Source organism: Mirounga angustirostris, unplaced genomic scaffold (genome assembly GCF_029215605.1).
Source record: "Mirounga angustirostris isolate CCGP_5_RB_7025 unplaced genomic scaffold, mMirAng1.0.hap1 SCAF_3, whole genome shotgun sequence".
Taxonomy (NCBI): Eukaryota; Metazoa; Chordata; class Mammalia; order Carnivora; family Phocidae; genus Mirounga; species Mirounga angustirostris.
Genome location: NW_026991711.1, coordinates 167,464,959 through 167,478,470, shown reverse-complemented (window position 1 = coordinate 167,478,470; position 13,512 = coordinate 167,464,959). Strand labels below are relative to the sequence as shown.

Sequence of the window (13,512 nt, the reverse complement as noted above, 5' to 3'; positions counted from 1 at the left end):
ACTGGCTTTCCCTTCTACCATGCACTCTAAGATTAAAATGGAAACTGAATATTCAGACTGAGGTCCTGGAAAGCAATATAAAATAGACACCAGTTTCTTAACCTGATCACTGAAAAGGACAATCAAATGACTGAAATGACCAAGTATGGCTAGGATGCTTTTAGCATGAGGGGGTCTGTCACTCAGCCCTTGGCAACCTAGTTGTACTCACCATTTTATTGTGGTTCTAAGATTAGGTTGGCTGACTGTGCTGTCATCTAGAAATATTGTTGAGCATGAGCTATACTTTTTAGTAAGCTGCCCTGGAGATACCTGAAGGGGAAGGGAAATAGAAGAAAATGTCACAGTAAGTTAAACCTATAAAAGTGTGTTTTTTCCTCGGTTAAAATGTCAAACGATAAAGCATTAAGATTTTTCTTATACTTCATGAACTGCTTGAAGTGTGCGATCATGTGCAGCTCTGTGGGAACCCAGTGGATGCTCTAACTTCCCACACAAGATTTAAGGAATGGGTTATAAACTACTGCCCTTGATAAATTACCTATTATCAAACCTGGCAAGCACCTATTATAAATTCCCTTTATAATAATGTAAGAAACTTAGAATAAGATTTCAGTGGGTTTTTTTTCCTTAAGAAATGAAAAGCAGCTGAGACTATTTCTACTGTTCATTTACTACAATGAAATGTAATGCCTTATATAATATTGATGCAAGAACATTTTATTGCAGAAATGGAAGCTGATAATAAATGTATCAGTTCAGGAGACAGTGTGATGAAACAGATGTTCTTGAGTCAGAGGCTGTTTGTACCAGGGTTGCTCTACCACTAATAAGCTGGGGTGGGGAGGGGGGTGTAGGTCTCTCTAGGCCTCAGTTTCCTTATCTGGAGGGCAACAGAGTACTGCTTTAAGATTCTCTCACATCCATAAAACAGCTTATTATGAGAACTTCACTTTAACTTCATGTTTAAATAAGACTGCCATCACATTACTCAAGTGGGAACCTCTGAGTACTTTCCATTCACTTAAAAATTTTATTAATTCTATTCTGTAAGTTGCTTGACATTCATCACAACAATTTCCTGCCTCACTCGTGCTGCTTTTTATGCCTACAATGCCTTTTTCTTCCTCCTTGTCCCAGAAAGCTTGACCCCATCTACCTCCAGGACACCTTTGCCAGCAGTCACACCACAAAACTTCTCCCTTTTCTGAATGCTCACACATCTAATCTGCCACTTGATACATGTTACCAATTGCTTGCAGGATGTCTCCCTCCTAAGAACGTAAGCTTCTCCAGGGAAGGGAGGACTCTTACTCCTCCTACCTCCAGCTACTGAACACAGAACTTGGGACAAATTAGGAGTTCAATAAGTGCTTGACAAATTATTTAAAATCAGTTACAACTGAAGGTAAATCTTACTACAAATTAGTGAGAATTTATTAGCATAGTGTCAGAGAGGTGACAATGAACTTCTGGAGACCCTCCATAGAATAAACCATCTTTAAAACACTTTAGAAGTATCCATTTATCTGTGAAGAGCCTGAGCCCAAGTATATAGCAACAGTCAAATACTGAAATAGCCTAAGCTATGTTAGGACAATTCTCTTCCTTAAAGTAAGACCAATAAACAAATCCCAGTCACTTTAAGTAGTTAAAAGTAATGGCAGCATTCAATACCACAGAATACCAATAATTTTAATGCTTGGTTTTGTTGTGTTTTTTGTTTTTTGTTTTTTACTAATTCAGATGAGCCTTCCTTCCTCCTATTAATATAAAATATTCGCCATGCTGTCATACTCTCCTGTCAGCATCCCCCTCAAATACACGACAGATGGGGTAGGGGAAAAAAAATCTAGTTGATAACTTTTTTAAAATACAGAACATTTAAAAACTGCCAGTAGCCAATAATCAGAAATATCCACACAGTATATAAAAACACCATTTTGCTTGTTTCAGATGTTTTCCTGCAAAGCCATTTACCTCTTATTAAAAAAAGTTCCAGACATTCTATTTTTGAAAAGTATCACTAAATTCTCCTTCAAGCCAGAAATGCTCAATTATACCTAAAACTGTTATGTTCTTTAAAGCTATTCAGTGAATATGTAATTTATTTTAAGAATCTCAATAAATACAGCATAAAAAATGAAAATGAATTTATTTAAATACTTTTACTCTAAATGGAAGAAAGTTCTCTTTTAAGGCCACTACTAATAGGGTATACTATGGTGTATATTATATCATAATAAAAGTCAATTCTGACCAAAAAACCTCTACTGGGGAGCCATAAAAAGAATAGAAAGAAAATGCACCAAAATATAGACAAGTTGGTAGAGCTTTGGGTTATATTTGCTCCCACTTTACTCCATTAAATTTTTTTTCTATTACGGATATATACTGGCTTGTCTTTGAAAATATTAGTGAAACATTTAAAAATTTTAATTAGATGTGGTCTTACAGCCATATGGGGGGCTAGTGAATTAGCAACTTAGTCTACTGGCTAGATCCAACCAAAGAAACACTGAACACTTCCCCATTAGGCCAGGCCTACTTTTCAGTATTCAGTAATAACCTAGTATTCAGCTAGAGGGTTGCAGAATTAAGCCTCTGAACAAAGCCTGGATATATTAGCTATAATTATTTATTAGCTTAAAATTAACTAAAATTTTAAGGCAATTATTTTTTACAGTTAAAGGCTTACCATCACTGGCTTACAGCCTCAATAAACAACACTGACAAAAATAGGGTCATAAAATGCAAATACAAAAAAAAATCAAATAGCAAAAAACAGTATTGGCAGTTTAGTGTTCACAGATATTATTTCAGTTGGTTACTAGAATAGACAGGGAAGGCAGTGTTCATCTTTACTCATTGAGCACTAACAGAATAGATGGACTTTTACGATCTTTATAACGAAGGTTATTTCACCAACTTACGGTTCAATGGCAAAGACTAGAAAATAATCATACTTAGAAGTCTAGGAAATCACAATCCAAGCCTTACCATCAAAGGTCAAGTACCTGTTGAAATCTTGCCCCCAGCCACTGACCTGCCCATTGTGCCTACTGCTGAAGTTCACTTTTGTGTCTCCCATTTTCACAGGACAAGTTTTGTCTTTTTCATAAGACAACTTAAAAATTTCCAACACTATGCATTAATGAAAACTGCTTCATCTATGTTGCACATTAATGGGACAATATGACAGGGTGCATGGTTTGAATTCTTAATCAAGGCCTTAGGAGAAAAGCGTAATATGCTAATTATTGGTATAACCGGAAATACGGTCTGAATTAATATCATTAATTATATTGAATTAAAACTTTAAACTTAAATTTATACTTTCAAAACACATTCTAAGTTAGAGTTAAAAACATGGTGGACTGATCACAAATCTATTTCCTCTCCCCCTCCTTTTAGAGGTTATATACAACACAGGATAAATAGCAGGTGCTTTTTAATGTTTGAAAGGTGAAAAGACTAGACAAGGAGTGGCAACTGACATGGCAGAAGAGAGAAAGCACAGAGACTGGGACAGGAACAAGAAAGCCAGTTTGTCTTACAGAACCCAAGGCAGGCTCAGAATTCAGAGGCTCAGCCCCCAAACACCCAGAGTGAGGCCCATTAGTGAACAAGTCTTGCTCCCTTGTGGTACACTTCCAGTGAGATCACAGATACAGGCAGGGACCACTACACATTTGAGAGAAGCCTCCGACAAGTAAGAGAGATCAAAACGGAAAAAAGGAATTGGTGGGAATGACAAAATTAAGAAGCAAATGAAAATTTAAAAAATTCTTAAAAACCCTCAGAAAGATAAGAAATTGCACTGGTGAAAGAACTAGATGCTATAAATAATGACAGACTATAAGAGAACTGTATAAATTAAAAATAAGATAGACAAAACTCAGTATGCAATAGAAGAAGAAGGGTTAGAGCATAAAGTAAAGGAAGTCCCCAGGAAGTAGGACAAAAAGACAGAATGGAAAAAAGAAGGGGGAAAAATTAGAGATCTGTGCAGGAACAATGGTCCAAGAGGTCCAACATCTGAATGACAGAAATACCAGACTAGGGAAAAAAAAAAAGACATTCACTAGAAGAAGAGATGGTCTGCAGACTTACTGGCCCCAATAAAATGAAAAGGTCCATATCAAACCATATTATGAAATTTCAGAATCTCAGGGACAGAGAAGGTACTAGAAGGTTTCAGAGAAAGAAGGGATGGGGGAACAATGACTAAAATTGGAAATGTACAATGTATCATATAATGTCAACAGATTTATGAGCAACATTGTAAATGAGAAGACAATAGAGAAATGTCTGTAGAACTGCAAAAATTAGTTTCAACCTAGAATTCTATACTTTATCAAACAGCAGGAGTTTCAGAGAAGCTAGATCTCTAAAAACTTCTGCCCATTCCCAGAAAAATGTGCTCCAGTAAAACAAGGGCATATAACAAGACAAAGGGAAACCAAGAATCTAGGATATAGGGGATCCAACAAGACAGCAGTTATGTGAGATCCCAGATGACTTCAAGGAGATATCCCAGGAAAACAGACACATAGCCAGCCTAGCGAAAACCAGTCTACTCTACCGGAATAGAAAGACAATCCAAGAAAAAAATGGAACAGATGTGTTTTAGTAAACGAAAAATATTTTTGATGGACACGTGACAAATGTTACAACATTTGGGGGGGCGGAATTAGCTGTTAGAAAATAGGCAAGTGAATATCGTCAGGAAATTAATTCCACACACACAAAAAAAAGGAAGAATGTGAAAGCAGAAAGACCCGCCAGGGAGCTACTTACAGCATTTGGCTGTGTGAGATCGTGTTGGCTAGGAAAATGGGGACTGGATTATCCTGGAGAAGTGCAGAAGTGCTCGGGTTTCAGAAATATTTAAGAAAAAGAATGAAGCGTATACAGGAGAAGGCACAGACAGAGAACAATATGGCTCAGCAGGGAACAATATTTGCATAGTCATAACAACATACACATTGATTCTGACTTAACAAAAACCATGATACAGGTTGAGGGAATAAGGCCACGGTGGAGTGATGAAGCTAAGCTTTCACCTGGCACAACAGGAAGTCAATAGTGCTAAAAATTAACTTAGTTATTATGTTTGGTTACTTTGGTTAAAAAATAAGATTAAAAAATTAAGGCAAAAAAATTGAAGACAGAACTTTATACCACAACCACGTTATTTAAATTTAAGCTACATGTCAGAACGCTTAAAAAATGGGCACTACTGAGCCAGAGACTTTCCTGAATACATTTGATAATGAGGAAGATAGAAGAGATTTAGAAAATCTACAAAAGAGGTCCTAACAGTATTGGATCCATCATATTTTTTAGGAATAATGGCAGACATACTTTTAATTCAAACTATTAATTTCTTACTTAACTTTTCAACTGTTTACTTACATGGTTTAAATGGTTGCTCTTCCTCTTTTCTCGCACTAAGAATAAAAAAAATTAACTGATCAATTCTGATACAAATGCCATAGAAAAGTAAAAGTAGTTGCTACTTATCTGACAGATTACCAACGAACAAAATGAGATGAAATTCCATTTTTCAAATATAATTTCCAATAAAATTTATAATTTAAATCCCCTAGCAAGATAAATCCTATAAAGTAAAATCTAAAAACTTAGTTTTTACTTTTTGACCTAACAGATTTTCTTTGTTAGGTACAAACGAAAGGCTCCCCATGTACAAAAGAAAAGGACAAAGCAAACTAGGCCAGGTGAAAAATTTAACTAATAAAAATGTTTACCTGTTGAATATCTGAACCACTACACAGTATTTTCTAATTCTATGTTTACATACAACTTACTTCAATTACCAGGATCTGACAGCTCTAAGAATCAGTTTCTGACCAGGCACTAATTTCTAGATACATCAGTATCCTGGAAGCATCCTGAAGCACTTATTGGTGATCTACTAAAAGACCTTGCTAAAAAAATAAAATGGGTCATTACACAACTGGAAAGTATCTATCTTAAATTTATATTTTAATGAGTGTGCTAACTTAACTGAATATATCTAGAGCACACAAAATCACTTTGCTCTAACAAAGACCAGAAGAAGAATAAAAGCTCCAATGAGGGTCTTGGACCCCACTTTGTTTCCCACACTGCCTCCTTTAATGTGGGGTGACATCATAGGTACACATTCTTTATGACTGAGGAGAAAGAGACATGGGATAGCTTTGCTTTTACTGTCTCCACACTGTTTCTACATGTGGGCAGGCTATGTTTCTGGAAGAAACAGAGAAATATAGCAATCCTAACCAGAAGTGATCTGCTCAAGTCAGGCTATGTACATACACTGTGAAAATGCAGGTTAAAAACCCCCATTTTTATACTCCTGCTGTCATAATCAACTGAAAAACCTGGTCATGTATGACTTTTTAGTTCAAATAAAAAAGGATTTAACATAACATTAAGGAAAATAAACAGGCAAGCAGGAGTGCTAAAAACTCTACAGTTCTGATTCTCATTATAAATCAAGGACACGGGCAATTTATACTGGTCTCTATTGCTGAAGCTAACCTTCTAGGAAATCCCACAGGGCATGTTTGTTCCCACGTATCCTGGCACGTCACTACATTAGAATAGAGTAGAATAAATGCAGATGTGAGATAGGCTTGTTTGGTTGAGCATAGTGTAAAATGGGGCCAGAATCACAGATTCAATCCCCATAAATTAATGACTGATTTTTTAAATTTTATTTGTTAAATGAAAACCTAACTGTGGCCTAAATCCTATCACTCATCTTTAAAGCCTGTGTTCTTTGGAGCCAGGGGAAAAGGACAAGGTGAGTATGGAGAATTAGACCACATCTAAATCATGTGGTCACAAGTGACTGTGTTGATAAAGAGGTGGCAAAACGTGTAAACAGTCTCCCGTGTTCTGCTAACTAAATCAGTAACAATTAAAGGAAAGTATATCATCACATATTAAAATAAGAAACAAATACATGAAAAAGTGAAACATTTAAACTGATGTATGAGTTCTTTTAGGGGCTTTCTATAAAACACAAAACAAAAAACAGTTTTCAATCTTCTCAGGGGAAAAAAATACTGTCTTACCATCCGTTTGAGATTTGCTCAGGAAAATTGTGCTTGCCCTTGGATGGTCAGAAGGGTTTGATTCCAAAGCTAACTCTGTATAGGAAGAAGAGAAAAAGGTGTGATAATTTGAGTAGAAAAATACATGACTTTAAAAATAACTACACATCAATTTTAATCACTTAGCAGTCTTGGGAAGAGTTTTTAGTAATGATAAAAAGCCAATTTTAGTAAAGGCAACAATATAAAAATTATACTGGGAAACTGCAAAATTGTAGAATCCACATATGTGGAATAAAACCAGGCTGTGTCTTAAACTTTTTTTTAACCTGCACCTAAATAATCTATGCAACTTTTAGATGGAATTATATTTGTGCCTTCCCCCTCCTACTTAACTATTAAAAATCCTGTCACCATCCTTTAAGTTGATATTACTACCATATTCCAAAAGCAGTCTTCAAAAAGCAAGTTATGCTGTGGCTATTACTGTCAGATACCAGCTCAATATATCAAATATGCCAAAACCAAACAAGTTGCTTTTGGCAAGCAAATATTCTTTAGATAATCAAATAGCTAATTCTAACTCCATTCAACAAATGAACTCATCTAGTTAGCTGTGGTTTATGTGGGGGACTATCCATCATGGCAGATTTTTAAAAACTGTATAAAAGTTCAATGTTCTAATCTACAGGTACACTTCTATGATAGCAAGTAATTTTTAACTTTTGCTCTCAATTTCCAAAGCTAAACTCTTGCTTCTTCCATCCATGCTGCATGATTAATTTGGGGCTTCAATAAGAGTACTTTCTGGAGCAGATCATGGAGCTACTTGTAAAAAATTTTGTCCATAACTATGTAAAGGTATGTCTGCCTGTAGTTCACTTTGCACCAAGGTGGGGAAATTCTCTATTTACACAAGAATACAAAACAGGTACTTGAATTTTCATAGAACAAGGTTTGCCACCATAGGGGATAATAAAGTTGTCATTTAAAAAAAAAGCCAAACTTCTGATGTGTCTAAGATTCCAAACAAAATGATTCCTGCATTTCCTCAAGATGTTTAGTGACAGTCTGGTAAGCAAAGCAGTCTGAGCAAGAAATAGGAAATGCAGAAATAGGTTTTTGTCTGGTTGCATATGATCTTTGTTCTTTTTAAGCTCTGTGAGCTCTGAAATATATTTTTGGGCCACTTCATTGTGTTTGACAAGACAGCCTGATACTTTAATAGAAGCAAACAAATGACTTTCATATTGCAACAACCTTTGTAAGAACAACTCAAAATTCTCTTAAAAAGAAAAAAAAAAAAAAACCCACCATGACACTCCTCAGCAATGTCCATCCCAAAGTACTTAGATAATCTTGCAAGAAACTGGACCAAGATCCTGACAGAGTAATGGTTAAGTCTAGTATTTCCCAAACCACATAAGAATTGTTCTGTTTTTAAAAGGGATGTTGGCAGTCTAATAGAAAATAATATCCCTGGGTCTTAGAGAATCAAAATGTCCATTAAAAACTAATCAGTCTTATAGTGAATATTGTCTAATTCAGCATTTCACAATTTATCTACCTAGAATCCCTTTTTCCTCCAAGTAATATAGTTAGACTCTTTCACAAACATCATTTGGGACTTCTTGGTTTAACAGGAATCTGAACCATCCATTTTAATGGTACTGCCAGCACTAAAAATTTACATAGCTAAACACAGCTTTGTTCTTCATGGAAATTCCTTCACTGAATTTGAAGTTTGTTAGACTACTTTTGGAGAAACTATTCTATTCAACATTTTTATGTAAAAGAACCATAAAAATTAAACTTTTCACATATTTGAAAAATGAGACAATGTTAGCTATTTGGAAAATAAATGAAGTCAGCTGTGCTCAAAGTGACAAAGACTTTCACAGCTGCCTCTAACCTAAGGCTTCCAAAAGAGTTCATGACCAACTTCTTACCAAAAAGAAAGCAAATACACTACATGTGAATCTAAAAACTAGGCAGAAATGTTTGCAGAAGTAAACACATTATGTATCAGTGCCTATGGCACGAAAGTTTAATTAACACTTTTCAATGGGAAATCCACGAAAAGTAAGTACCAGAATCAAGGGGGAGCAGGCCACACACACACACACACACTCACTCACTCTCTCTTTCTCTCTCTCTCTCTCTCTTCCCAAAACCAAGATATGCTACTATGGATCTAAATACAAAAATCAGAAGGCCCTGGATAAAAGAAATAGCAACATGCAGAAAAAAAGCAAAATTAGCACAAGTGACAAGAAAGAAAGTGGCACTCCCCCGACCCCATCTAGGCTGGGGCAGCCACTGCTGCCCTGGGACTTCCAAAAAACCACTGAGAAAGGCAGAGCTGGGGCTCCTGGGCGGCTCAGTTGGTTAAGCATCTGACTCTTGATTTCAGCTCAGGTCATGATCTCAGGGTCATGAAACTGAGCCCTGTGTCAGGCTCCCCACTCAGCATGGTGTCTGCTTGAGATTCTCTCCCCCTCTGGCCCTCCCCCCCCTCACGTGCTTTCTCTAAATAAATAAATAAAATCTTAAAAAAAAAAAAAAAGAAAGCAAGAAAGGCAGAGCCGTAGATTCCTGGCTAGTCTGGAGCTGCCCCAGGCTTCCTTTGCCATCTTGGGGGAGGGGGGTTGGGGGAGAGGGGAGCCTTTCTAGGGTATATCAACAGAGGAGAGCAGAACTGAGACAGGCCATTTAATTCCTAGGTCAAGTAATACCCAATTTACTCCATGAACTCTGGTTACAAAGTCAATATTTTAAAAAAAAAAATTAGATTTTAATTTGCAACTGAAAGAGACCTGGTTAATCAGCAGTACAGATGATCACATTAAAGGTGCAAACAGATAAAAGTCATTTGCTCATTCCTTTAAGAAATATCTGATCATGAACAAAAATTTGCAAGAGCCAAAATACTACTTTGTTTAAAAATTATTCATCAAGGGGCGCCTGGGTGGCTCAGTCGTTAAGTGTCTCGGGTCATGATCCCAGGGTCCTGGGATGGGCCCCGCATTGGGCTCCCTGCTCGGCGGGAAGCCTGTTTCTCCCCCCTCCCTCCCCGTTTGTGTTCCTCTCTCGATGTGTTCTCTGTCAAATACATAAAAATCTTTAAAAAAAAAAGTATTCAACTCACAACCATTATTTTGTTACCTACACTTTAAAAAGAAAAAATAGCTCTAATCAGTGTATCATTTACATCTTATTTTGTTCCTGAGAAGCAATCTCCACCCCATTCTAAATATACTTACTATTTAATGGATACACAATGGCCTACCAAGTGTTATTCCTATACTTTAGTCAATCCCCTCTTAGGGTTTAGGCCCTTACAAACTTTTATTCTTATATTATGAGGAAAACCTTCCCATACATAGTTTTTTAAAAATAATTTTGTTTTTATCTCCTTAGGAAAGATCTCCAAAATGGGATGAGTAGACCATAAGGTTAGATCATTGTCATGGCTCAATGTATAATACCAATTAAGCTGCTTTCTAAAAAAGGTGTGAGCATATTAGTATATAATGCTATCAACTGCACCAGTTTTCACTCCCACCCTAACTTCCAATACTTGAAAGAAAAAATTCCTACTGATGTAAATGAGGAAGTTCACGGTCTCTAATTTGCATTTCTGATTACACAGTTTGACTATTTTCCTGACAGTTACCAGTGTTATTTCCACTTTGGTGAGTTGCCTATCACTTGTATGTATTATATGTATTACACCTACGAGGACCCTAAAATGTTGTCAATTTGCATGAGGTTTTCAGAAAATAGTAATCTTCTGTCTCTACTCTATGACAATTTTCTATATAACTTGCACTTTTTGCTAATGACAAAAACCACATTTCTATTTTACAGAATGGATACTTAAGCCATTAGATATTAAACTCAGAGGACACAGTGTTTCTGCACTGTCCATTACTGTTTTCTCAAGAACCTAAGACAACTGTGATCAACTGTACTACCCTGCTTGCACTATCACAAAGGTAAGACTGCCAACTATTAAGCAAAGTGTCACCACTTCCCACCAACATGCACATATGCACAGTGACTGAGAGAGATGGCATGAAATTACTGTACATCTTGTATGTGAACCTACCCCAAATTGCTTTTTTTTCTTTTAAAGATTTTATTTATTTATTTGACACAGAGAGAGAGAGAGTGAGAGAGGGAACACAAGCAGGGGGAGCAGGAGAGGGAGAAGCAGGCTTCCCGCCGAGCAGTGAGCCCAATGCGGGGCTCGATCCCAGGACCCTGGGATCATGACCCAAGCCGAAGGCAGACACTTAACGACTGAGCCACCCAGGCGCCCCCCAAATTACTTTAGAAACCTCTAAGAATGTTTCAACCTAAGAGAAATACTCCTGAGTTCATGATTAGAAGTTATGATTCAAATTGTATTTTAAGACCCATCACTTTTTTAAATCAATTTAAATTGCAACTTAATTTGACAGCATGACAGGTTGATGTAGGAAAAGGACTTCAAAAAAAAATTAAACTTGGATCTTAATGTAAATACAGAGGAAATCTATAAAAACCACTGACATGCAATACTGCTTTTCCCTTAATCTAAGATTCCCCCAGTTATAAGATGTACAGATGTTAAAAATGTGAAAATACAGGCAACTTAGAAAAAATGAAATGCATTATCAAAGGCTAAATATGTAAAATTATGCAACTATAAATGTCAATAAATGTCAAAATATTGGGGAGAGAAGGTAGTGACCAAGAAACTGTCAGAGCAGCGTATTTCACAAGGAGATTGATTTCAATATATTCCAATTAAATAGAAGATGTCAGCAGTTTCTGGGCCAACTGCTGGGCACCTGTTCACTTAAGGCTTCCTGCATTTACTGAACTATGCTATCATCCCTATCCAGTACACTGTGTTCATTTTATGGCCCATTAACACAAATATTTCAAGTCTTACAATTACCATGTACACTGATGATTTTATCCCTGAGTCCACCCCTTCCAGGTAATTCCTAATTAATTCTTCTGCTTCTTAACTCTGGCTTCCAAGCCACCTCTGTACCTGCGTCTACCTTGGTTCTCAGTCTTGCCTTGTTTTAATTCTCAATCCATGTTTAGGGACTGTAGCAGAGATGTGACATTTCATAGAGTGAAGTACACCTTTCTTCCTTTATACACTTCTAACGAGTATTTTTGCTCAGTTTCTTGAACTTCAAAGAACATTTCTGGGCTGCAAGTTACCTTTATTTTTATTTCACACTGGGCAATGTTAATATTTTAATTCTAAAGCTTAATTACTTTAATACACACACACACACACACAAGGGTGAGAAAAAAAAGTAGTATCCAAAGTAGCCCACATGATAAGTCATTCAATAAATTCTATTCCAGTATGTCATATATCTGTAATTTATATCCCTGATCTATTGCCTCATTTTTAAAACTTGGACAACTCAGTTTATACCTCTGAGAGCTTGTCTTCTCATGTGTAAAACATTTAATTCTTATACTATGTAACTCAAAACATTGTGAGGATCAAAAGAAATGCAAGAACAATCGATATACCTATAAAGCACAATAAATGACAAAACAAAGCTTTTACAAATGAACTCATAAGCAAAAAGTGAACATTTAGCATTTCATTAGAAAGTGTATGAAATGCCCACTCATTACTCACACCCAAATACCACCTTAAGCAAATATGTGCTTCGGCTAACAGTAAAGGGAAAGGAATAAAAGTCACACAATCAGTAAGAATTTCTCTCAGTGATTTTGGTTTCTTTAAGCAAATACCTAGTTCCCTTGCTTCTGTCATGTAGATTACTGTTATGTCCTCTCCTTGCTTTTTCCATGTGACATATCCTGGAGATCACTTCACAACAGTGAAGACCTTGCTCTTTTTTACAGCTCCATAGCTCTCCACTATGTGGATGTACCAGTTGATTTTACCAGCTCCTACCGGACATTTGAGTTATTGCTAATACTTTGCTTTTGAAAATATTAAAACAAAAACTCAGTGAATATGTGGTTTTCATATTTGTGGAGTATATCTTCAGAATAAATTCCTTGAGATAGGGTTTCTGGATTAAACGTATCTGCAACGTTGTGAGATTGTGCCGATTTCCCCTTCACGGGGTCAAACCATTTTGCATTTCCACCAGCAATATATGAATATAACTGTTTTTTCACAGTCTCACCAAAGAATGTGGCATCACTGGATTTTCTCTCAATAGGAGAGAAGCTACAGTATAGTTTTATTTTGCATTTCACATATGCATGAAGACATGGTTAAGGGTCATCTGCATTTCTTTTTCTGTGACTTGCCCTTCATATCTTTGTTATAAGTCAGTCCATAGTTTAGGCCTGAATGGTTTTCTGTTCAGTCCACTCTTGGCTCTCACCTCTACCGCACCAGCCTTCTACCTGGTCTCCCTGCTTCCACCCATGCCTATGTTACACA

At 36.4% G+C, this 13,512-nt stretch overlaps 1 protein-coding gene across 2 annotated transcripts in view; it reads right to left on the bottom strand.

The window, feature by feature from the left end:
• The window catches only part of CCNYL1 (cyclin Y like 1), a 36,407-nt gene that overhangs the window by 18,082 nt on the left and 4,813 nt on the right, over positions 1-13,512 (bottom strand). Inside the window, exons 2-4 of one of the 2 annotated variants that reach the window (XM_045868110.3) lie at positions 7,089-7,163; positions 5,419-5,453; positions 212-312 (exon numbers count right to left, since the gene is read on the bottom strand). In XM_045868110.3, coding sequence (XP_045724066.1) covers positions 212-312; positions 5,419-5,453; positions 7,089-7,163 — 211 coding nt within the window. The remainder of the gene's footprint in view (positions 1-211; positions 313-5,418; positions 5,454-7,088; positions 7,164-13,512) is intronic. The other variant, XM_045868112.3, reaches the window with a different exon arrangement.